Genomic DNA, 22,873 nt, shown 5'->3' on the forward strand with positions numbered 1-22,873 from the left:
CCTGGAGAGGGGCTGGACCTTTTACTTTTACGGAGTCGGCCAAGGTGACAGGCACCAGGCGGGTGTGGGGATACTCACAAGTCCCTGGTTGAGCATTGCCATGTTGGAGTTCTCCTCGGGGAATGAGAGGGTTGCCTCTATATGACTGCGAATTGCTGGAGGGGATAGGCTCTGGCTGTTGTGTGTGCTTATGCATGGAATACAAGTTTGGAGTGTCCGACCTTCTTGGAGTCTCTAGGTGGTGTTCTGGCTAGGGTTCCACCTGGGGACTCTATAGTTCTGCAGTGGAACTTCAACACCCACATGGGCAATGATGGAGAAACCTGGAGGGGTGTGATTGGGAGGAACGGCCTTCCCGATCAGAACCCGAGCAGTGCCTTGTTATTGGACTTCTGTGCGAGTCATGGATTGGCAATAACAAACACCATGTTCGAATATAAGGTAGTTCATAAGTGTACTTGGTATCAGAACACCTTAGGCTGAAAATTAATGATAGACTTTGTGGTCGTATCATCAGATCTACGGCCGTTTGTTTTGGACACTCAGGTGAAGACAGGAGCAGAGCTGTCAACTGATCACCACTAGTGAGTTGGATCAGATGGCGGGGAAGGCTGCTGGACAGACCTAAATGTGTAATGAGGGTGAATTGGGGACGTCTGGTGGAGGCCTCTGTCCATCAGGTCTTCAACTCTCACCTCCGGAAGAAGTTCTTGTGTATCTCGGGGGAGGTTGGGGACATGTTCAAAACCTCCATTGCAGATGCAGCAGGTAGGAGCTGTGGTCATAAGGTCTTCGCTGCCTGTCGAGGTGGCAACCTAAGAACCCGCTAGTGGACACCGGTGGTGAGGGAAGCCATCAGGCTGAAGAAGGAGGCCTTTTGGGCTTGGTGTCTCATGAAGCAGCAGACAGGTGCCAGGAGGCCAGAAGGACTAAGGCTTCGGGCGGTTGCGGAAGCAAAATCTCAGGTGTGGGAGGAGTTCAGCGAGGCTATGGAGGAGGACTTTCGGTTGGCCTCAAGGAAGTTCTGGCAAACCATCTGGTGAGTCAACTCAGGCTGTGTTCAGCCGGGGAGGGGAACTGCTGATCCGGACTGGGGATGTTGTCAGGTGGTGGAAAGAACACTTTGAGGAGTTCCTGAACCCAGCTAACACATCCTCAGTGGAAGAGATAGAGTCTGAAGACTGGGGGAAGCCCCACCCATATCCCCGGCAGAGGTCTCTGAGGTAGTTAAGAAGCTCCTTGGTGGCAAGGTGCCAGGTGGGCATAAGATTTGCTCTGAGATGGTGAAGGCTAGGGACATTGTTGGGCTGTCTTGGCTGACACGCCTCTTCAGTGTCGCGTGGAGGTCGGAGACAGTACCTGTGGAGTGGCAGACTGGGGTGGTGATTCCCATATTTAAAAAAGGGGGACCGGAGGATGTGTTCCAATTATCGGGGCATCACACTGCTCAGCCTCCCTGGGAAAGTCTACTCTAGGGTGCTGTAAAGGAGGCTCCGACTGATTGTTGAACCTCGGATCCAGGAGGAACAATTCCGATTCTGTCCTGGCCATGGAACAATGGACCAACTCTTTACCCTTGCAGAAGTGCTGAGGGAGGCATGGGAGTTTGACCAGTCAATCTACATGTGTTTTGTGGACTTGGAGAAGGCTTTTGACCGTGTACCCCGGGGCACTCTGTGGGGGTAACTGTGGGAGTATGGAGTACCAGGGCAGTTGCTACAAGCCATCCTGTCCTTGTATAACCAAAGTGAGAGCTGTGTCCGTATTCTCGGCACAAAGTCAAACACATTTTCGGTGGGTGTCAGACTCTGCAAAGATTGTCCCTTGTCTCTGATTCTGTTTGTGATATTCATGGACAGGATCTCAAGGCGCAGCAAAGGTGGGGAGTGTATCTGTTTTGGCAACCTCAGAATTGCGTTTCTGCTCTTTGCGGATGATGTGGTTTTGTTGGCTTCACCAGAACGCGACCTCCAGCACATACTGGGGTCATTTGCAGCTGAGTGTGAAATGGTGGGGATGAGAGTCAGCACCTCCAAATCTGAGGCCATGGTTCTCTACTGGAAAATGGTGGATTGCTCCCTCCAGGTGGGGGATGAGTTGTTGCCTCAAGTGAAGTTCAATTATCTTGGGGTCTTGTTCACGAGTGAGGGTAGGATGGAGCGGGAGATTGACAGGCAGATTTGTGCAGCATCAGCAGTAATGTGGACATTGTACTGGACCGTTGTGGTGAGATGGAACTGCGCCGGGAGGCAAAGCTCTCAATTTACCAGTCAATCTTCATTCTAACCTTCACCTATGGTCATGAGCTTTGGGTAGTGACAAAAAGGGTGAAATCGCGGATACAAGTGGCTGAAATGAGTTTCCTCCGTAGGGTATCTGAGCTCAGCCTTAGAGATAGGGTGAAGAGCCGGACGTCCGGAGGGAGCTCGGAGTGGAGCCAGCTGAGGTGGTTCGGGCATCTGATTAGGATGCCTCCTGGGCGCCTTACATTGGAGGTTTTCCGGGCATGTTCAACTGGGAGGAGACCCTGGGGTAGACCCAGAACTTGCTGGAGGGACTACATATCCAATCTGGCCTGGGAATGTCTTGGGATCCCCCAGGAGGAGCTGGAGGGCATTGCTGGGGAGAGAGACATCTGGAGTGCCCTATTTAGCATGCTGCCACCGTGACCCGACCCCGAAGAAGCGGCTGATGATGAGACGAGGTGAGCGAGAGAGAGAGAAAGTCTATGCTTCCGTTCAGACAAAAGCTATGGATAGGATAGCCATGTTGTATTACATTCTGAAGAAAGCAAAATAATGCTTAAAATCAGGACAAAAGAAGGTGTGAATTTAGGTTTGAGTTTGAAGGATGTCTTCATTTCACAATCCTGAGCAGAAAAATAAAATCTGTGTGATATGTTGGTGTGCTTGATATAGTAAATTTTTTTCCTGGAAACAACAGCCCTTTTGTTGTGTTCACAGGATGGAAGTGTGGGTCACCCTTGGAACCCCCCAATCATGATTTGATGATTACAGTCATTATCCAGTCAAATCACTTGATCTGATAAGAAGTGGGAAGTACAGTGGATTAGTCAAATATGACAGGAAAATCAAAATGGGTTCATGATGAGGATAAAAAGGTGGTGAATATGAATTGCAGTTTGGTCATGGAAAGACTTGAGGCAGGATCATCATACATTACATAACTACTGGTCCCCACCTCCCAAACATTCATCATGCATTCAAAATTCCAATATGGAGGAGCCAGCTTTGCAACACAACTCTAAAGAATCCAAAAAGCCTCCTCATCTGAAATTACATGATGAATGGCGCTCCGAAAGTAGAATAAATATAAGTATTGATTTTGAGATAAGGTGAAAACTTCATGACTATAAAGGCCTAAAACCGATGCTGAGCTGACCATAATGTAGGACAGTTAAGCAGCATCGTCATTTAATATACATGTAGCCATATGTAATAAGTTATAAATCTTGTACAGTGTTTTACTACATGATTACCTCTTCACTCCACATTTCTGTGAGTTTTCTGCATTTGGTAGGTTGCGAAATCGTGAGATGTTATTAGGGTTAGCTGTGTCCCTTGTGGGCAAAGTGGCACAAAGAGTTGGTTGGTGTTGCTGTGATTCCTAGGTGTGTTGATATGGTCGCCAATAGTGGTCACTAGATACTTTTTTTTAAAAATGATTGAATCTTTAACCTTTAATAAACCCCAAAAATTAAATAATATCAGAAAGTTCAACCCAACTCTATATTTTCGAATATAGCTTGACAAAAATGAAGTTTCTAGTATATAGGGTCTAGATGTGGTGTCAAAGTTTTAGGAAGAGTTAAATTGTAACTTAACCCGAGACCATTTTATTGAGTTTGCTGACATCTAAAGGTTAAAAATATGCCAGGCTGCTCTTGATACTCTGTGACGTAAACTTAGCAGGATAAACACAGCTGCAGCTAGTGAAATTAATAATGGGTCTGTTGGATGTAGGTGTGTCAAAGAACCGGCACTGACAGTACTACTGACAATTGTTAGTGTTTGCTCTGTCTCTTTGTATGCCAAAGCTGTTGGGTGTGCTGGTACACCTGAATCAAAAATTGATATATAAACTAGGGCTAATATCATTAAGAGTCTGCTAACTTGCAGCTAGCCCACCAATAATACAGATAGATAACTTAAGTCATATTAAACCGGATCTGAGTCATTCATATCCTACAGTAGTCTCACCCCAATGTAAGCCACTTTTCTTACTTGATGGTGTGGTCCCACATCTTCACAGTCCAGTCGGAGCTGCAAGAGAGGAAAACCTTTTGGTGGAAGTAGTTCCACTTGACAGCGTCCACTGCCATGTTGTGGGCATCATATGTCTCCAGAAACTGGCTGGAATAGGCCTTGGAACACTGATTAAGAAAATACAATAACAATTTTCCAAAGGGCTGATATAAACAATATATGTGCCTTTTCTCTTTTACACAGTGTGCTGCACATTTCGTGTGCGATGCTGCACACAAAATGTGTAGTACATGCTCATTTGCCATAACTAGCTACTGCTGGCATTTTGTTGCAAAAAAAAGAAGAATTGCTCAAAGAAAGATTATTGCAACTTATACGAAATGCATAAATGATTGCATCAAAATGCTTCTTACTTGACCACTGTTGATTCACACTGTAGCTTTTTAATAGACCCATAAACTTCATTATTAAATAAAGAAGGTATGCTGCAACTAAAACCCTTGAGGCAACACAGTGACAGGTATATGAGCTTTCTTTTATGTAAACTAAGAAAATTTGATGTTTGCCTGCCACTGATAGAAATGAGGTTGCAAAAACAACTGTACTGCGGCAAAGCTAAGATTGCTGGGATAAATCAACTTGCCTGCCCAGGACAAAATGGCTTATTGGCCTGTGGGGACAGGTGTATTTCCAGGCAGATAGTTGCTCTACAACTCTGTGTGTGTGTGTGTGTGTGTGTGTGTGTGTGTGTGTGTGTGTGTGTGTGTGTGTGTGTGTGTGTGTGTGTGTGTGTGTGTGTGTGTGTGTGTGTGTGTGTGTGTGTGTGTGTGTGTCTGTTTCTGTACATATTGTGTGAGTATTTCTTTACATATTTGTGTGTGTCACAGACTTTGTGGAGTTGAGAGACGAGTTACAGAACCACAGGCAAGCTGTATATGTGTGGGGGCTAGCACTAGACAAGTCAGACAGTATTTCATTCCGAGTTTTGATTGTTTTGCTCATCTGTCTTGATAATGATGTAAAATACCCTGTTTGACATCAAGCCCACATTGTGCAATAAAGTGTTTCTAAAGTTTTTTCATGTCAATCCAAATAACTCTGGCATTCTGGATAGTGAATCAAGCTCATTTTCATCCATTTATATCCATCCATCCATCCATTATCCAAACCGCTTACCCTGCTCTCAGGGTTGCGGGGATGCTGGAGCCTATCCCACCGCAAATCCTGATGTAGTGAGGCTAACTTCTGTTTGTTTTGGAGAGAAACTGTGACATGGATATGATCATTGTTTTAAAGGTAATAGATGTTCACCAGGAGGGTAGAAAATTGCACCAGTCACACATCTTTGGTGATTGAGTACGGTAGTATCAATGACTTCTAAATGATGGTTGTGTGTGTGTGTGTGTGTGTTTGTTTGTTTGTTTAAGTGTATGTATTTATTTATACTTATGCATATGACTGGTAGACAAGAAAATAGCCTTGACTACCACAATCTATTTTTTAATTCAAAGCATTTTTCTCCCTTTGTCAAGTTATTTTGCTCCATTTACAGCCATGTCACACAGACCAACTTTGACAACCAGTTTCAATTATATAAAGATGGCTCTAGTTCAATAATGCACCCATTAGAGTCTTTTTCTTCTTTTGGATTGTTTCCTGTTTCTCAGGGGTTGCCACAGCGGATTTTTGGCCCCCATAGCTTTCTGTCTGACGAATCCCTCTCCCGCAGTCCAACCCTCCTCATGTCCTCCTCTATCTGGCCTCTCCATCTTTTCCTTGGTCTTCCTCTTTTTCTTTTGCCAGGTATTTCCATGTCCAATACCTTCTTTCCAATATAGTCTATGCCTCCTCTCTGTACATGTCCAAACCATTTCAACCTTGTCTCTCTCAATTTCTCATCCATTCCTCTGATCTTGAACATAGCTCTCACTCCATTTCTCTTCTGGTCTTTTCTAGTCACTCCCAAGGACCAGCGCAACATGTTCATCTTTGCTACTTGTAATGTAGATTCTAGCCTTTCTGTTGTCATCACTGCTTGGATGGAAATATATATATCCATCCATCCATCCATTATCCAAACCGCTTATCCTGCTCTCAAGGTCGCGGGGATGCTGGAGCCTATCCCAGCAGTCATTGGACAGCAGCATATAAATATTCTCTCTTTCCTTTGTATCTAGTCTTTTGTACGTCCTCCTATGCGTTTGTCCTTGCTATTGCTACTGCTCTATTAGTCCCTTTCTTAGCTTTCTTGTATTCATTCTTGTTTTGCTCACTCCTGTTTTTGCCCAGCTTCAGTTTTGCGAACGTTTTCTTCTTTATGCAGTGCTGCACTTCTTCCTTCCACCACCAACTTTCCTTTCCCTTCTTTTTACCCCTTGAGATTCTCCTAGCACTCGCCTGCCTGCTTCCCTTAGTCCTTCTTCTGTTTTATCCCAATCTAGTGGTAATCTATCCCCCAACAGCTCCCTTACCTTCATCCTAATGCTTTCTCTACAAGTTAATAAGCTAGATAAGCTTCCTTTATTAATACCCTTGTGGAAATTCAGTTCGTGCAAATTATCGCATCCTAGTTGTGATCTGTGTAGCTAGGAACAATGGGCTGCCAACTTCATGCTGCGCCCAGGGACCAACTCCAGTTCTTTTCCCATTGCCTTGGTCAGGGGCACAGACAGGAGTATTAACCCAAACAGGCATGTTTCTTTTTGATGGTGGGTGAAACTGGAGTACCTGGAGAAAACCCACTATAGACACGGGGAGAACATGCAAACTTCACTCAGAGGATGACCCCCCCCCCCAAGGTTGGACAACCCCGGGGTTCGAACCCAGGAACTTCTTGCTGTGAAGCAACAGCGCTAACCACTGGACCACCGCGCCGCCCATGGTTCCTCTTTCAGCTTCCACCATTGACTCTTCCGTGCTGCTGGTCTTTGTACTCCGAGTTTGTTTCTTGTCTTTATTACTAAATGAAATTGTAATTGTATTTGGCAGATCAGTGGTCTATGTTGTTTTGTTACACACTCGCTTGGTATTACTTTGCATTTCACTGCTTCCCTCAAGTGTCGCTTTCTACATAAAATGTAGTCTATCTGCGTAGTTCTGCCTCCAGTCTTGTAGGTTGCTGCCTGAGCTTCCCTCTTTTTGAAATATGTATTAACTATAGACATATCATTCCCTGTAGCAAAATCAACTGTTGACTCCCCACCTGCATTTTTCATTCCAAATCCGAATTTTCCCATGACATCCTCATCGCCACCATTTCCTTCTCCCACGTGTCCATTAAATGTTGCTCCAATAAAAACTTTCATCCCCTGGTATGTCTGTGATTAAATTATCCAGTTGTCTCCAGAAATTCACATTTTCTTCCTCATCACAACCCACCTGTTGTGCATATGAACTTGTATTTGCCAGATGTCCATACAAATCCAAACTCATCCAAATCAGCCTGTCCAATTCCCTCTTTACTTCTATGACTTTCTGTTGTAGCTTTCTGTCTAGGATTATCCCCACACCATTCCTTTTACTGTCTGTCCCATGATAGTATATCTTATAATCTCTTCTGGTCACTCTTGCCTTGCTTCCTTTCCACTTTGTCTCCTGAACACACATCATTTGTATTCTTCTTCTGTTCATCATGTCTGCTATTTCTCTCCCTCTGCTCATCATTGTCCCAACATTGTATAGCCATTCTAGTCTTTCTTCTTCAGTTGTTTCTTCTCTCTTTTCTGTCTTGCTTGTACCCCTTCTCTCCTCTGTCTTTTCCTATGTTCCCCAACAGGTGCATCGTTTTTATTAGTACCCTGTGAGGGCACAGCACCTTTGATGGTCATTGTTAGCCAGAGCCTCGAGCGGTCCGGTCTCTCATTCCTGATCTTATCAATCCGCATAATGATTTGACAGAATATTACATCGGATGCCCGTGCTGACACAAACACTAACCCTATGGATGGGGGCACAGGTAAAGTGCTGGAGACCATCCTAGTATTCAAGGATTTACGCCCATGCCTGTCGCCCAGATGCACCCATTTTATTCATTTAATAAGCTAAAAGTTTTTAAACTGCACACACTCTAATGGGGGAAGGGGTGCACCCATTTAACTCACTCAGTTTAAAAAATTTTAGGTTATCAAATGAATAAAATGAGAGCTTGGTATAAAACTGCATATGAATGAGACTTTTAACAGTGGGTTTCTGTCGACAGTACTGCAGAATAAACACATTGGGGAGAAAAGGGAAGCGAAGATAGGATGCAAGCCAAAAACAACAAGCTAACTGATGTGGCTGGAGAGAGGCTTTGCTTAAAGAGTCTCATTAAACGCTTAATGCTAAGCCTGAGGGTCACTCACACACACCTACACACACACCTACACACACACACACACAATCATCATCATCATTCTCCCAGGGAAAGGTTGCCCGTACCAAGACCTGGCCATCACCATTGACAACACCGTGGTGACGCCAACTCGGACTGTGAGGAATCTGGGTGTGATCCTGGACGACCAACTCTCGTTTGCTGAAAACGTTGCATTGGTTGCTCACTCCTGCAAATTTCTCCTCTATAACATCAGGAGGAGTCTCCCATTCCTCACCGACAAGATGGCACAGGTGCTCATCCAGGCTCTGGTCATCTCCCGGCTGGACTACGGCAACTCCCTCCTTGCTGGCGCCCCGGCGTCGGCCATCAGACCTCTGGAGCTTGTTCAGAAAGCTACAGCTCGTCTGGTGTTCAACCGCCCTAAGTTCTCCCACACAACTCCCCTTCTCATGTCTCTACACTGGCTCCCCGTAGCTGCTCGCATCCAGTTTAAGACTCTGGTGCTAGCCTACAGGGCAGTGCAAGAAACACCTCCTTCCTATCTCCAGGCCATGGTCAAGCCCTACACCCCCGCCCGACCACTTCGCTCTGCTGCCTCGAGACGCCTGGTTGCCCCGTCGCTCAGAAGCCCTTGCTGCCGATTGACCCGGTCACGGCTCTTTTCTGTCCTGGCCCCACAGTGGTGGAATGAACTCCCCACTGATGTCAGGACAGCGGAGTCGCTGCCCATCTTTCGGCGCAGGTTGAAAACTCACCTCTTCAAGAACTACTACCCTGTTACTTGTTCTTAGCACTTACTGTATTCACTCATTTAAAAAAAAAATCTCTTTCTTGAACTTTTATTTTAGCACTGGTTTTGCTCTTAGATGCTTGTTTAGATGCACTTATGACCTCTGATGACTAGTAGTTCTCCTGATTTCCTACATTAAATGCACTTATTGTAAGTCGCTTTGGATAAAAGCGTCGGCTAAATGACTGTAATGTAATCACCATCAGTGGCGGTCACTCGAAGTGAGTATGACTGTCCTCTCTGTTGGGTTGTCTACTTGTGGGACTTCAGATGGCTGGAGAGGCCGATCCGCGATCCACATACTTTGGCACTGTGTGGACAGGGGAAAGTGGTGGTAGTTAGTGGTGGTGATTGAGCCTTTTTCCTCTCTCTCCTTGCTGTGCTGTCACTTTTTCTCTGCGGCACAGTGGAGTTACATTCCATAACGTGCAGCTCCTTCTGGCATGGATTTCTTCTAGGAGCAATTATCCAGTACAATGTGTTCCCAGTTGCTTGATGTGATGTCGAATTTCTTCAGACTGGTCTTGATATTGTCCTTGAAAGATTTATTTTGCCCGCAGGGAGCTTGCTAACCTTCTTTCAGCTGGGAGTGCAGGATCTATTTGGGGAGATGTGTGTTGGACCTGCGGATGACATGGCCTGTCCATCGGAGTTGGTGCTGCATGATTGTGGTGGTGATGCTAGTCATGTTGGCTTCTTCCAGAATGCTGATGTTGGTGCACCTGTCTTTTTGTCCTTCCAGCTTATTCTCAGGATCTTTCATAAGGATCTTTGGTGGTATTGTTCCAGGGATCTCAGGTGCCTTCTGTAGGTGGTCCACGACTCTGCTCCATACAGCAGGTGGGGAGAACAACAGCTCTGTAGACCAGGAGTTTTGTTTGGGCCTTTAGGGCTCAGTCTTCAAAGACTCTTTTCCTGAATCTGGTGTAAGTGCCCCTGGCACAACTCAGGCAATGTGTGACCTCAGAGTCAAAGTCAGCTCTTGAGGAGAGAAGGCTGCTGAGGTAGGGGAATTGATCAATGTTTTCAATAATAATTTTGTTGCCCACTTTTATGGTGGGCTGGGTAGATGGCTGGTTGGGTCAAGGTTGATATAACATCTGGGTCTTTTTGACATTTAATGTTAGACCCAGGGCTCTGTATGCCTTGGCAAAGGCATTTAGAATGTCCAGGAGGTCTTCTGTGGAGTGTGCTGGGATGGCATTGTCATCTGCATACTGAAGCTCCATGATGGTGGTGTTGCAGACTTTGCTCTTGGCCTTGAACCTATTAAGGTTGAAGAGCCTGTCATCAGTTCTGTATCGGATTGGGATCCCTGTGGCAACTCTTCGTCGATCATGTGGAGCATGGCAGCAATAAAGATGGTAAACAGGGTGGGTGCGATGATGCATTCCTGTTTGACCTTTGTTTCCACAGTGAAGAGCTCTGTCTCAGAGCTGCTGTTGCTGAGCACTGTGACTGACATGTTGTCGTGTAGAAGTCACAATATTCTGATGTATTTGTCAGGGCAGCCATATCTTGATGGTATGCTTGACAGAGCCTGGTGGTTTACTGTGTCAAAGGCCTTTGTCAAGTCTATGAGAGCCACGTACAAATGCTGCCTTTGTTCACGGCATTTTTCCTGGAGTTGGCGTGCTGTAAATATCATGTTTACTGTACCTCTGGACGGGCAGAAGCCACACTGAGATTCTGGGAATACTTCCTCAGCCAGTGGTAGCAGTCAGTTTGCGAGGACGTGAGTGAGGACTTTGCCTGTTGTTGACAGGAGTGAGATGCCCCTGTAGTTTCCACATTCCACCTTATCCCCTTTCTTGAATATGGCCACTATTAGAGCATCCCTGAGCTCTGAGGGAAGTTCTTCTTTTTCCCAGACCTTGAGTAGGAGGGCATGAATGTGGCACAGGAGCACTGGTCTACCTTCCTTTAAACTCTCAGCTGGGATCCCATCTGAACTGGTGGCCTTGTTGTTCTTAAGGCTCCTGATAGTGTCTTGAACCTCTGTCATGGTGGAAGGTTCCCGAATGTCTTCTCTGATGGGACTCTGGGGAATGTGGCTGGCTGTCCTGTTGTGATTGAGGAGTTCCTGGAAGTGCTCCTTCTAACGGCATTAATGGACTCATTATCCTTGAGCAGCTCTTGCCCATCCTTTGAGTGCAGGGTGTTTAAGCTGCAGTTGCTTGGGCCATAGACAGCCTTAGTAGTGCTGAAAAAGCCTCTGGTGTCACCCGAGTCTGCCAGTTGCTGGATTTCCAGAGCCTTTTCTGTTTACCAAGAGCTCTTGAGCTCCCTCACCTGTCTCCAGACATCTGCCTTGGCTCTGGAGTGAGCCACTCTTTTAGCCTTGGAGGTTACATCATTTTGCCAGGCACAAAAGACTTTTCTTTTCTTAGAGATGAGCTGTTCTATCTCTGTGTCATTCTCATCAAAGCAGTCCTGGTGTTTTCTGGACTTGTACCCAAGGGTGGTTTTGCAGGTGTCGAGGATGGTGGATTTTAGCAGGCTCCAGTGCTTCTCAATGACATCAGGATATTCCTGTTGGAAGGTTTCCCCAAGAGAGGCCGGAAGTCACTGATGGGTGTTTGTTTCATTCAGGCTTTTGAGGTTCAGTCTTGGCCAGATCTGCTTCTTTTGAACCCTTTTCTTCCTTTTGAGTTTGATGGACATTATGGAGTGGATGAGGTGATGATCTGTCCAGCAGTCATCTGCATCGATCATGGCCCTCATGATGTTCACGTCGCGGCGGTCCCTGGTTCATACAATGACATAGTCAAGGAGATGCCACTGTTTGAAGCAGGGGTGTTTCCCTAAATTTGTTTTTCTGGTGAAACAGAGTGTTAGTGATGGTGAGGTCATACTGAGCTCATTTGCTAAGAAGCAGAAATCCATCGGAGTTGATGTTCCAGATGCCTTCCTTTCCTATACCACCCTTCCAGAAGTGTTGATCCCAGCTGACTCTGGTGTTGAAGTCTCCTAGGAGAATAATCTTATTCTCCTTGGGGATTCTTGACAGTGTCTCGCCTAAGCAGGTGTAGAAGGTCTCCTTTACTTTCTCTTCAGAGTCTAAAGTAGGGGCATAGGCACTCACACCGGTTGCCATCTGGTTGTTGGCAAGCACCAGATGGATGGTCATGAAACACTCACTAATCCCCACAGGAAGTTTAGACAGATGGCTGATGATCTGGTTCCTGAGGGCAAATCCAACGCCATGGATCCTGGGCTTATCAGCAGCTTTTCCTTTCCAGAAGAAAGTGTAGCCACCCTTCTTCTGCTTCAGTTGTCCTTCATCTGCCAGTCGGGTTTCAGAAAGGGCACCTATGTCACTCCAGCATCTCTTTTTAGTTCACTAGCAATGATCGCCGTTCCCCTCAAAGTTCATGTTTCTGCATGTGGTGATCCCTCTGGATACAGTGATCCAGTCAGGAGATTTGTGGCAGGCTATTTTTAGGGTGCCTTTTCTAGCCCCTTCCCCAGGTGGGGTGAGCAGAGTGGATCATAAAGAGGGCTGTTCAGTCATGGGGGCAGCTACTGAAGGGCTCTTTCTACCTCATTCTAAGAGCCCAGCGACTGAAACTAGCACTCACTGCCTGATGTGCTGGCTCATGACTAGGGGCTTCCAGATCTCACAATCCTGCCCCCATCACCACTTGCCAGTCACCATAGGGGTGGAGTCCCTTTATAGAGGACGCTGGTGTGTGACTTTGTTTAACATGGGGAGACTGGTGCACAGACAGCCACCACACGGTCCTTGACAGATCTGGGTCAGGATCCAGTGGCATGGAGTCCAAGACGACTGGGGGCCCATTTCTGCTGCAGCCTTCATCCGCCTTCCCAGACGTTGTGATGCTTCCCTAAAGTCAGCAATCATCCTTTGCCTGTTCCACTGTTGAGGTCTTGGTTGGATTGCTCTTTGTCAGGGACCTCCCCCTTGACCTTACCGCCATGGGTAACCCTACCAGGAGCATAGCACCAGATGGCATTGTTCTAGGGATCTCAGGATCATGCAAGCTTCTCCACCACGACAAGATGACAATCCATGGAGAACACACACACACATACACACACACATACACACACACACACACACACACACACACACACACACACACACACACACACACACACACACACACACACACACACACACACACACACACAAATTCACTCTTAATTGGAACTTTCTCCTTTATATAATCTTCAGGGTGTAATACGCAGCATATTTGGAAGCATACCACAAACAAAATGAGATTCTATTTTTCAAAGCAGATACTGTAAGACAGAAAGAAGCCTCAAGATGTTCCTAATCTAATTTAATGTGAAAGGGAGGGACAACTTAATTTAGGGCTTGCCCTTGCTTAGACTGCAATACTTTCGAATTGAAGTTTAATGAAAGCCATTCAAACCAAATGTTGACTTTTGATTAAAAAACATAATTTCCTTTGGTCATGTTATGATTTTGAGCAGATCATGATCTCTTAATAAACTAATGGATATGTATGGACAGAAGTCAGTTAAGGAAATTATTGATCCATTTGTTACAAAGGAAATTCATTTAGTCTGCTGCTTGCATTGTCCAGGGACAATGGGGACCAGCACAGTCTCAGCTACAGATAAGTTTTGCCCGAGCCAGTTGTGGTGAAGTGCCTTGTCCAAAGGTACATTGGCTACATCTGGGGAGCTGATAACATGCAGCCATCTGATTGTCAGTCCTGGCCAAACCAGAATAATTCTGGGATTTATACCAGTGACCTTCTGGATATCATTTACTACTACGGTACAGCCATTCCCCCAACCCTAACCCCCATAAAGTATAGCTATGATAAAGATAGCATGTTTGTCTGACTTTTGTTTTTAATGTCTTTTTAGCTTTCATGTTTGGTTGTGTCTTTTGTTGGCTCAACAGATTGAGTGCATTGAATCATTCAATAAACAGTACACACTAACAGTATGGTGGCTGAGCCAAAGTCAGGACTCAGTAGTCCCAATAACCTACCTTGTGTATTTTCCCCTCCTCAGTGCCAACTAAGAAAAGGTAGTCAATCTGCTTGTGGAAGTCAAATGAAGTACCGCAAGCTGTAGGACAAAGAAAACAGCAGCTTTATTCACACATGCAACTATATGAAGACTAACACGAGGCAGGCTGATACCAAACTAAACAGAGGTTATCAAAGAGGGATTTTACAAATATTAAAATCCAACACCAGGGAGCACATGTAGGAAGCAACTCTCTACCCCTTTTCTCATACAGATATGAAACAACATGTTTTGTGAATAACTCTTAGGGCCCTATTTTCATGAATCAAAGTGTGCAGCGCAAAACATAGTCAATTTCATAGTACACAGTGTGTATGAGGCATAGTGAGTGCACTTTTAATATTTTTGTGGCAGAAGTGCGCGGCACATTTGGGAACAGGGAATAATATATTATCAGCAGGTATGGCTGGAGCTGGTATTGAATGAACCAATCAAATCTCTTTTCCTTCCCTTGGACCACATGGTAATTTAGTGTTGGAAGCAAGAGAGCACAGTCCAGAGCTTTCCACGTACAGAAAATATTTTTCCCAAGGAAAAAGCAGATATAGCTGTAGGAAATGCAGAATCGTCTGGAAAATCAGAGACAACAGTATGCAATCTGAAAATATCTGTTTTTGTGGCAAGTACCCAAATAGCCTAACAAACAAAAAACTTAATTTTGATTTGAATATTTATAGGCCAGTGACACCACAAAGTTACAGTCTACAAGTGGTTGGATATTAAACATTCCTAAATAAAAGCATTGAGCTGGCTTGATAACAATATAACACAATATAGCCAATGTTATTTCATTACTTGGAGATAGGGCCAAGAGCAACACAGCTCAGAGCCGTCCATATTCTTTTTTTTTTTCTCAAGAAAGAGGTGTACGACACATTTTGGATTGAGTAAAAATAAAGTGAGAACACTTTTCATATGTTGAATATGAAAAAGCCACGCCATTGATTATAAAAATACAGATGTCATTTATATATTGAATACCCAACTATAAATTGAATGGCCAACTATGACATAACAGATATATTCAAAAATGTGGGGCAATATGTGTTTGTTATGCTGCGCATCTGAATAGATTTACTTGATTTATTTGTTGATTTTTGCTACCGCTTAATCATGTTGTGGGGGGCTTTAGCATATCCTCTTAGGAGGTAGAAACCTATGCCTCTGTGGAGATATGTAGGTCTATTTGCCTGTGCCTCTGTCAACTTAAGTGATGAAAATGAAAAGTGACAATAAAATTAACTGTGCCATATGTTGTGTGCTGTTAACCTGGTCTGAGGATGTGGGCAGCAGAATTAACTACCACTTAAGTGTCTCCCTTACTCTGATTCCCTTGCTATTTTTTACCATCACATTAATAATTTATTCTCTTACTCTGAATCCCTTGCTATTTCTTACCATCACGTTATTAAACAATAAAGATGAGTGGCCTGTCTTCTTTGTCTTTTGGGGAAAAAAAACACAAAGTGGAGGTGAAAACTTACCCATGCTGGGCTGCTTCATGTCATCTGGCCCTTCACAGACAGCACCCTCCAATGAGAGTTTGATGATGTCGGTGAAGATTAACTCATTCTTTGGGCATATAAGCACATTGTAACACAGTCAATAAAAGAAGTGTCTTGATGCATGCTCAATAATGCAGGTAAGGAAAGCCCAGAAAGTTGAATCAGTTCATCTGGACACAAAGTTTAGCAGGAGGAATGTTTCATCGCTCAACTAAATGACTTCATCAGTCTCAGCTGACTGCAGGTATCCCTAACCTTACAAACAGCACAGCTGCGTAACGACTAAAACCGGTGATTTCATATGCAAATTGCCATAAACATTAATTACAGTTAAAATGGCCACGTGTACTATTTACAGAGGATTGGGGAATAGTTGCAATCACAGCATTGTAAGATGGCAAGAGATGTACTCTTAGCCCCTCTGTGTAAGTGTGGTCATCCTAACTGGGCGCTTGTCAAAGCCAGGAAGATATCCAAACAGTGTACCACCTGAGCAAAGAGAAAGAGAACTGCTGTCTCTGCGTAAACCAGTGGTGCTAGAAATTGGTCCACCCACAGGATCAGGTGCCCTGGCACAAATGGAGCAATACAGTATATGCTGTTAAGTGCTGGGAAGATAGGCATGAATTGTACATTGGGGAAACCAAACAGGCTCTGGCGAAGAGGATGGCACAACTCAGAAGAGCTACTTTGTCAGGCCAGGACTCCGCGTTCTACAACCATCTACAGGCCAGTGGCCACTCTTTCAAGGATGAGGATGTGCACATCCTGGATAGGGAGGAACACTGGTTTGAACAGGGAGGCAAGGAATCGGGAATCAGGAATCAGACATTTATTTATAATTCAATTTCATGCACTTGCGTACATGAAATTAAATGAAATATAGTTTCCCCCAGCCCACAGCAGTGCAACACAAAGACAAAAACACATATCCAAACTACAAGAACACATATCCAAATTACAAAAACTATAAAACTACAAAAACACATCCAACATATCAAAAAAAAAAATTCACTGTCCAAGAGAGCAAACGCCAGCCAGGATGACTGTTGGAACTGCCGGTCTGCATGGGCTAGCAGTTAGTTAGCCTGCCCCGCTTCTGCATCCTCTCAGACCGCCCTCGGTGCTTCCTCTTCAGGCATAGCTCTGAGCAGGGTCGTGGTCCTTGGGCTACCGGATGCAGCAGACCAGGCTCCCCCAGCTGAGCCAACACCAGCTCTACCAGCCAGACACCCTCGACACACTCCCTGCACTCCACACAACAACTCCAAAAACACAGTCAACACCAGGCGAGGCTGCTGTTAGACCGCCATTGGTGTTATCAGAACTGCCAGTCTGCATGGGCTAGCAGTTAGTTTAGCCTGCCCCTCTTCCGTGTCCTGTCAGACCGCCCTTGGTGCTTCCTCTTCAGCCACAGCTCCGGGCAGGGCCGTGGTCCTTGGGCCCACAGGACGCAGTAGATCAAGCTCTCCCAGCCGATCCAGCGCCAGCTCTCCCAGCCATCAAACAAAGACAACTTAGATGTAGATGTGGACAAAGACACTGCATGGACGGTACTGGGTGAGGCTCTGCAAACGTAAGTTTGCGCCACCATCTTCCCGCACCGGAAGTGTAGGCAGCCATCTCTGTGGATAGGGAACAACCATCCCTGAACTGAGGAGGGGGGCTAAGAGTACATCTATCACCATCTTACAATGCTCTGATTGCAATTCTTCCCCAATCCTCTGTGAATAGTTCATGTGGCTATTTTAATTCTAATTAATGGTTATGGCAATTTGCATACGAAATTGATCGCTGATTTTGGTTGTTACACAACTGTGCCAGTTTTGGTCGTTATGCAACTGTGCTGTTAATAAGGCTGGGGATACCTGCAGTCAGCTGAGACTGATGAAGTCCCTTACTTGAGCGATGAAACGTTTCTCCCACTAAACTTTGTGTTCAGGTGAAATGATTCATCTTTCTGGGGTCGTTAAAAGGACCGATACAAATGCATCCACGCAAATATGAGCATACCTAACCAAACAAATGCACACACACACACACACACACACACACACACACATACACATACACCAATGCAAAACAATGACACTGAAAAAAAAAAGAAATTCAATAACAATTTCTACTGTTATGTTTGATTTATTCTTAACAACTGCATGTCTCATTTCATATAATCAAGAGAACTGAGAGATACTCAGTTATGGAGAAGAAATTACTTTTCTTGTTATGCCGGTATTTGTATGGCATACCTTGACCAAGGTCCACGACACCACTCTGCCATCAGATGACACAGAATAGAAGTTGCGATTGTTGTCCATATCGTCCTTCTGCCAGCGTACCTGAGTGGAAATATGACAGAACAACAGAATGCATGTTTAGAGAGGTCACTTGAAAAAAGTTCTGTTTCACACAGGTTTCTACCAGGATTCTTTTATTGCTTAACCACTTATTTATGTGGTTCAGCACACTTAAATTGGCATATGTAGTCGACTAATCAGGACGAACCCACTCACTCCCTTTGAAGTCCAGACAATAAAACAGAGCAATGGCATTCTGTATTTGCTTTTCTTCATTGCCTGAGAAAAGAGCAATTTTTTTTCTGATGCAAAAAAGCGTTTGTTACTAAACCAGCAACATAATAGTTGCAGGATGAGTTCCCTTGTTGGCCTCAACATCTGCCCCTCTTGCCTGGGCTTGGTCATTGCAGCAGATCTGCACCCAGCTTGCTATATCTGCCTGTGAGCAGAGTATGCCGCTGCTGTCCTAAAGTATAGACCCACTTGCCTGCACTGCAGGTTTATACCGGCAGCTTGCCACTGGCAGCACTGGAGCTACTTTCAGCTAGTCCAGCCGGTCAGCAGCTAATATAGTCAATAGTGCTATTCCACCAGAGTTGGTGGTTGTGTTAATGGCTTTGTTCAATAGGGTTTCAGTAGAAGAGACTTGTATGGCAGCATCTTGGATTATGCCTTGCCCATTTGTTTGCTTCTACTTGAGGGACATTTCTGGATCCCTCTCCAGATCTGTACTCACCATGTGTCCAGTGGACCCATAGAGTTTAGCTGGGACAATGTCTCTCCCTTCTGTGCTCAAGGGGGAAGAGTTTTTTTGCCCCCCACTGGGCATAACTCCTCTGACCTTTCCACGTCTTTGCACTTTGCAATTGTCTTGGTCAGTTTCCCAGTTTCCTTTTTGGCAGAGAGAATCTGGTAGTGTGACTGAGGCCATACAAATTGGCTGTACCCTGTCCACTGGCTTTGATTATATCATCAGGGAGGTGACCAATGTGAACACATTAGGTCCCTCACACAGATCCAAGCTCTGGCCTTGGTGGTTGAGGGTGTGGGCGTCTTTGGGACTATTCCCTGGAAGAGTAATTTGTGACCACCAACTTGTCTTCATATGATTGCTGGATTTTGGCCACTGGCCCAGTAGAATGGCATCTCTTCCATTCTTCCATATTGCCATCTTGGAAAGTCCTCCATAGACACACTCTCCAAGGAGATTTTCTGCAAGTAGTAAGGGTATATATAGCTTGTGTCTGATACAGGAATCTAAACCAGTAGGGGCTTGTCGGCTCACCCCACCCTCATCCTTCCTGATAGGGATGGGGGTCTATCAGTAACCAGTGCCCTGTATTTGGCCCAGTCTCATCTGGAGCTGATTCCAGCCTTCTTTGTGGCATGTACGTACCAGGAGTGCATTCCATTCTTTTGTGACAGGCACAAAATTGTTTGGAGAGCTTGGTTACAGCAGAGCCCCCTTAAGCAAAAAAGTGCTGTTAGAGGGTGACGCCTATGTAAAATTGAACACAGGTTACATATTGTAACCCTATCTCGATGATCACAGGCGGAGCCCTCTAACCTCTGACCCTGCTGTTACATCAAAGGTTGAAAACTAGGTGGATATGAAGTGCCATCTTGAATCCCATTTATGGACCATAATTCAAAAGGGGGGATTAGGCTTGTCCTCATTTGCAACTGTGTACATTTAAATTTCAGTGTGCTGAATCACATAGATTATGTGGTTTTGGCAATACAGCTCTGTTAGAGGGCTCTTTGCCTGTGATCATAAAACTGGGGTTCTAATACATAACCCAATTGATAAACAAACCCTTTGTCATCTAACAACTGGTTTGGCTGCAGTAAATTAGTGGATGCAGACCAACTTTCTTAAATTAAATGGGCAAAAAAAAATCAAAAAACAAAAACAATAATTTTATTAGTTGGTTCACAAACCAAGAGAGCTAGTTCTTGCCAAACTTTGGCCCCACACGTTAAATAAGAGGTCACAAGTCTGGACATTATCCTAGACTCAGGCTTAAATTTTAAATCCCACATAAAGAAGGTGACCAAAGCAGCCTTCTTTCATTTAAGAAAAATTGGAAAGGTACGTTCATTCCTATCCCAACAAGATGCGGAAAAACTTGTAAATGCATTTATTTCAAGTAGATTAGACTGTTGTAATGCCCTTTTCACCGGTCTTCCAAAACAATCCATTGATAAACTTCAATTAATTCAAAATTCTGCTGCCAGGCTTTTAACTAGAACAAGAAAGAGAGCATATCACCCCAGTTTTAACTGACCTGCACTGGCTCCAAGTGTCTTTTAGGATTGATTTTAAAGTTCTTTTAATTGTTTATAAGGCTCTTAATGGTTTGGGACTGGCGTACATTACTACTTCATTGCCGTTTTATAATCCTTGATGGATTCTTAGATTCTTTGATGCCGGTTTTCTAAATACGAACTATCACACAAATAAGAGTATCGGCAGCTCCGGCATTTTTAACTATGCACCAAAATTATGGAATTCCCTCCCCAAGGCTATAAGAGATGTAAGCTCTGTGAAGAGAGAGTTCAACAGGGTGTGAAACCATTGAGAGGTAAACTGGTGGGGTCTGCGCAGTCCGCTGGGGGACTCAACTCAGCGGGTTCAGGTACGGCGGCGTAATGCGTGGGGATCTCCCTGCCCTTCCCTTTCGGGTCATGGTGTTGTTGGCAAGGAGGGGCCAGGGGCGAAGGCAGCTACCTTCGCCCATTCGCTTTACAGACCCCCCCCCCCCCGGCCTGGATTTCAGTGATTCTCGGGGCCGCGGAACTAGTGCTTGCTACGCCTTGTCTCTAGGTTGGCTCACCTCTCCTCCTCTTCGCGGGTGGGGCGAGGGTTGGTCGGCTCGCCCAAGGCTGAATTAGTACCCCCAGGGGCCCCTGGGCACTGACGGTCATACCCCCCCCCCCACACACACACACGTACACACACACCATGCCCCAGCCATTAAACCTCACGCCCCAGCCATTAAACCCCACCTTAATTATTTTGAGCTCCCAGTCAAATCACACACCTATTGGTCAATGGCTGAATGACCAGTCCAGCTGAGCAGGTACACCTATACAGTTCAACAGACCAAGTACTGCCGTTTCACCCACAAATCACAAGACAAGAAACAATGGATTAAATCATCCCAAGGCAGTATATGACTATAGACTATGGCAATATTTGTGTTCATGGAAAACCACCCAAGCAGACAGCACACCAGTTATTACTGATACACAATAGTGTGACTGACTAGGAATAGGCTTACAACAATGCCACCCTAAGGTAATCACACAGCACAGCTGAATGCAGGTTTCAAAATAAGGCTCACTAGAAATACATTACTAGAACTTGGTTTTTCTAGTGTTAATGTTAATGCATCAAAAATTAAAAAATAAAATAAAGATTGTTCACGAGTCCCAAATCTTGACTCCGAGTTGAGTCTCAATTCTTTTGAGGATGAGTCTCAAGTCGCTGTATGTGTGACTTAAGTGCGACTCGAGTCCAAGTCACAAACTCGAGTCCCCATCTCTGACACACACACACACACACACACACACACACACACACACACACACACACACACACACACACACACACACACACAGACCCAATGCACAATACCCTCCAGGTGACTGCCTGGCAGTGATAATAAAAGTGTGCACACACTTATGCAATATACCTATATTATATTTTAATATTTTTCTACCCTAAAATCTTTCTGACTGTTACAATTTCACATTAAAGGTAGAAAGAGTCTGACATGATTTATCTTGGTTTCATTTGTTTACATCACAAAAACCTGCCATGTTAAAAGGGGTGTGTACTTTTTATATACACTCACTGAGCACTTTATTAGGAACACTATTCTAATAGTGGGTAGGACCTCCTTTTGCTCTCAAAACAGCCAACCAGATGTTGGAAACATTCTTTTGAGATTCTGGTCCGTATCGATGTGATTGCATCACGCAGTTTCTGCAGATTTGTCAGCTGCACATTCATGCTGCAAATCTCCTGTATATATTTAATGCTTTGGCTGATCGGTATGTGTGTGTGTGTGTGTGTGTGTGTGTGTGTGTGTGTGTGTGTGTGTGCACGCATGTGATTTATTGTGTTATTCCCTTGATAAAAACACTGCAAAAAATTAATTATGTCACTATGCTAGTTAATGTTACTGGCTATTGCATTGCTGTTTTTACTTGTCTTAACCATTTAGTGATGAAAAGGCAAAAATGAAGGAAGCCATTAGTTTGAATTTGGCTTTAGATAAAGCAAATTCATGAGTAATTCCTTGTCTCCTCTTTTCAGCATCTCTTCAATGATTGCCTATGTGATTTAGGATAGATTTTAAGATTCTAATAATAACTTTTAAGGATTTGCATAGTGTTGCCCCTGGTAGTTCTTTACTCCTTCATAGCCAGTGTGCACCCTAACATCCCCAGGCCACGCGTTTTAAGCCATTCTTGTGTCTAAGATGCAGATTAAAGTTGATAAGGCTTTTGCTGTCAGGGCCCTTCGGCTTTAGGCTGGCAGAGTCAGTATCTTCTTTAAAATCCTCTCTCTCAATCTTTGTAAGGCCTTTCCATAATTTTGCTCTTATTTAGTCAATTATCTTTACCTGTCTGTTATTTCACGTCTTTTCCAATCTGGGTGTAATTGTTTCATAACTGTTCCATCATTTTTCCGAACTGTT

General features: G+C 44.7%; 1 protein-coding gene across 1 annotated transcript in view; it reads right to left on the minus strand.

The window, feature by feature from the left end:
* dnai1.2 (dynein, axonemal, intermediate chain 1, paralog 2) overlaps positions 1-22,873 on the minus strand; it is a 67,461-nt gene that overhangs the window by 35,685 nt on the left and 8,903 nt on the right. Inside the window, exons 14-17 of the mRNA XM_056301759.1 lie at positions 18,117-18,206; positions 15,847-15,934; positions 14,322-14,401; positions 4,245-4,393 (exon numbers count right to left, since the gene is read on the minus strand). Coding sequence (XP_056157734.1) covers positions 4,245-4,393; positions 14,322-14,401; positions 15,847-15,934; positions 18,117-18,206 — 407 coding nt within the window. The remainder of the gene's footprint in view (positions 1-4,244; positions 4,394-14,321; positions 14,402-15,846; positions 15,935-18,116; positions 18,207-22,873) is intronic.

Source organism: Lampris incognitus, chromosome 2 (assembly GCF_029633865.1).
Source record: "Lampris incognitus isolate fLamInc1 chromosome 2, fLamInc1.hap2, whole genome shotgun sequence".
Lineage (NCBI taxonomy): Eukaryota > Metazoa > Chordata > Actinopteri > Lampriformes > Lampridae > Lampris > Lampris incognitus.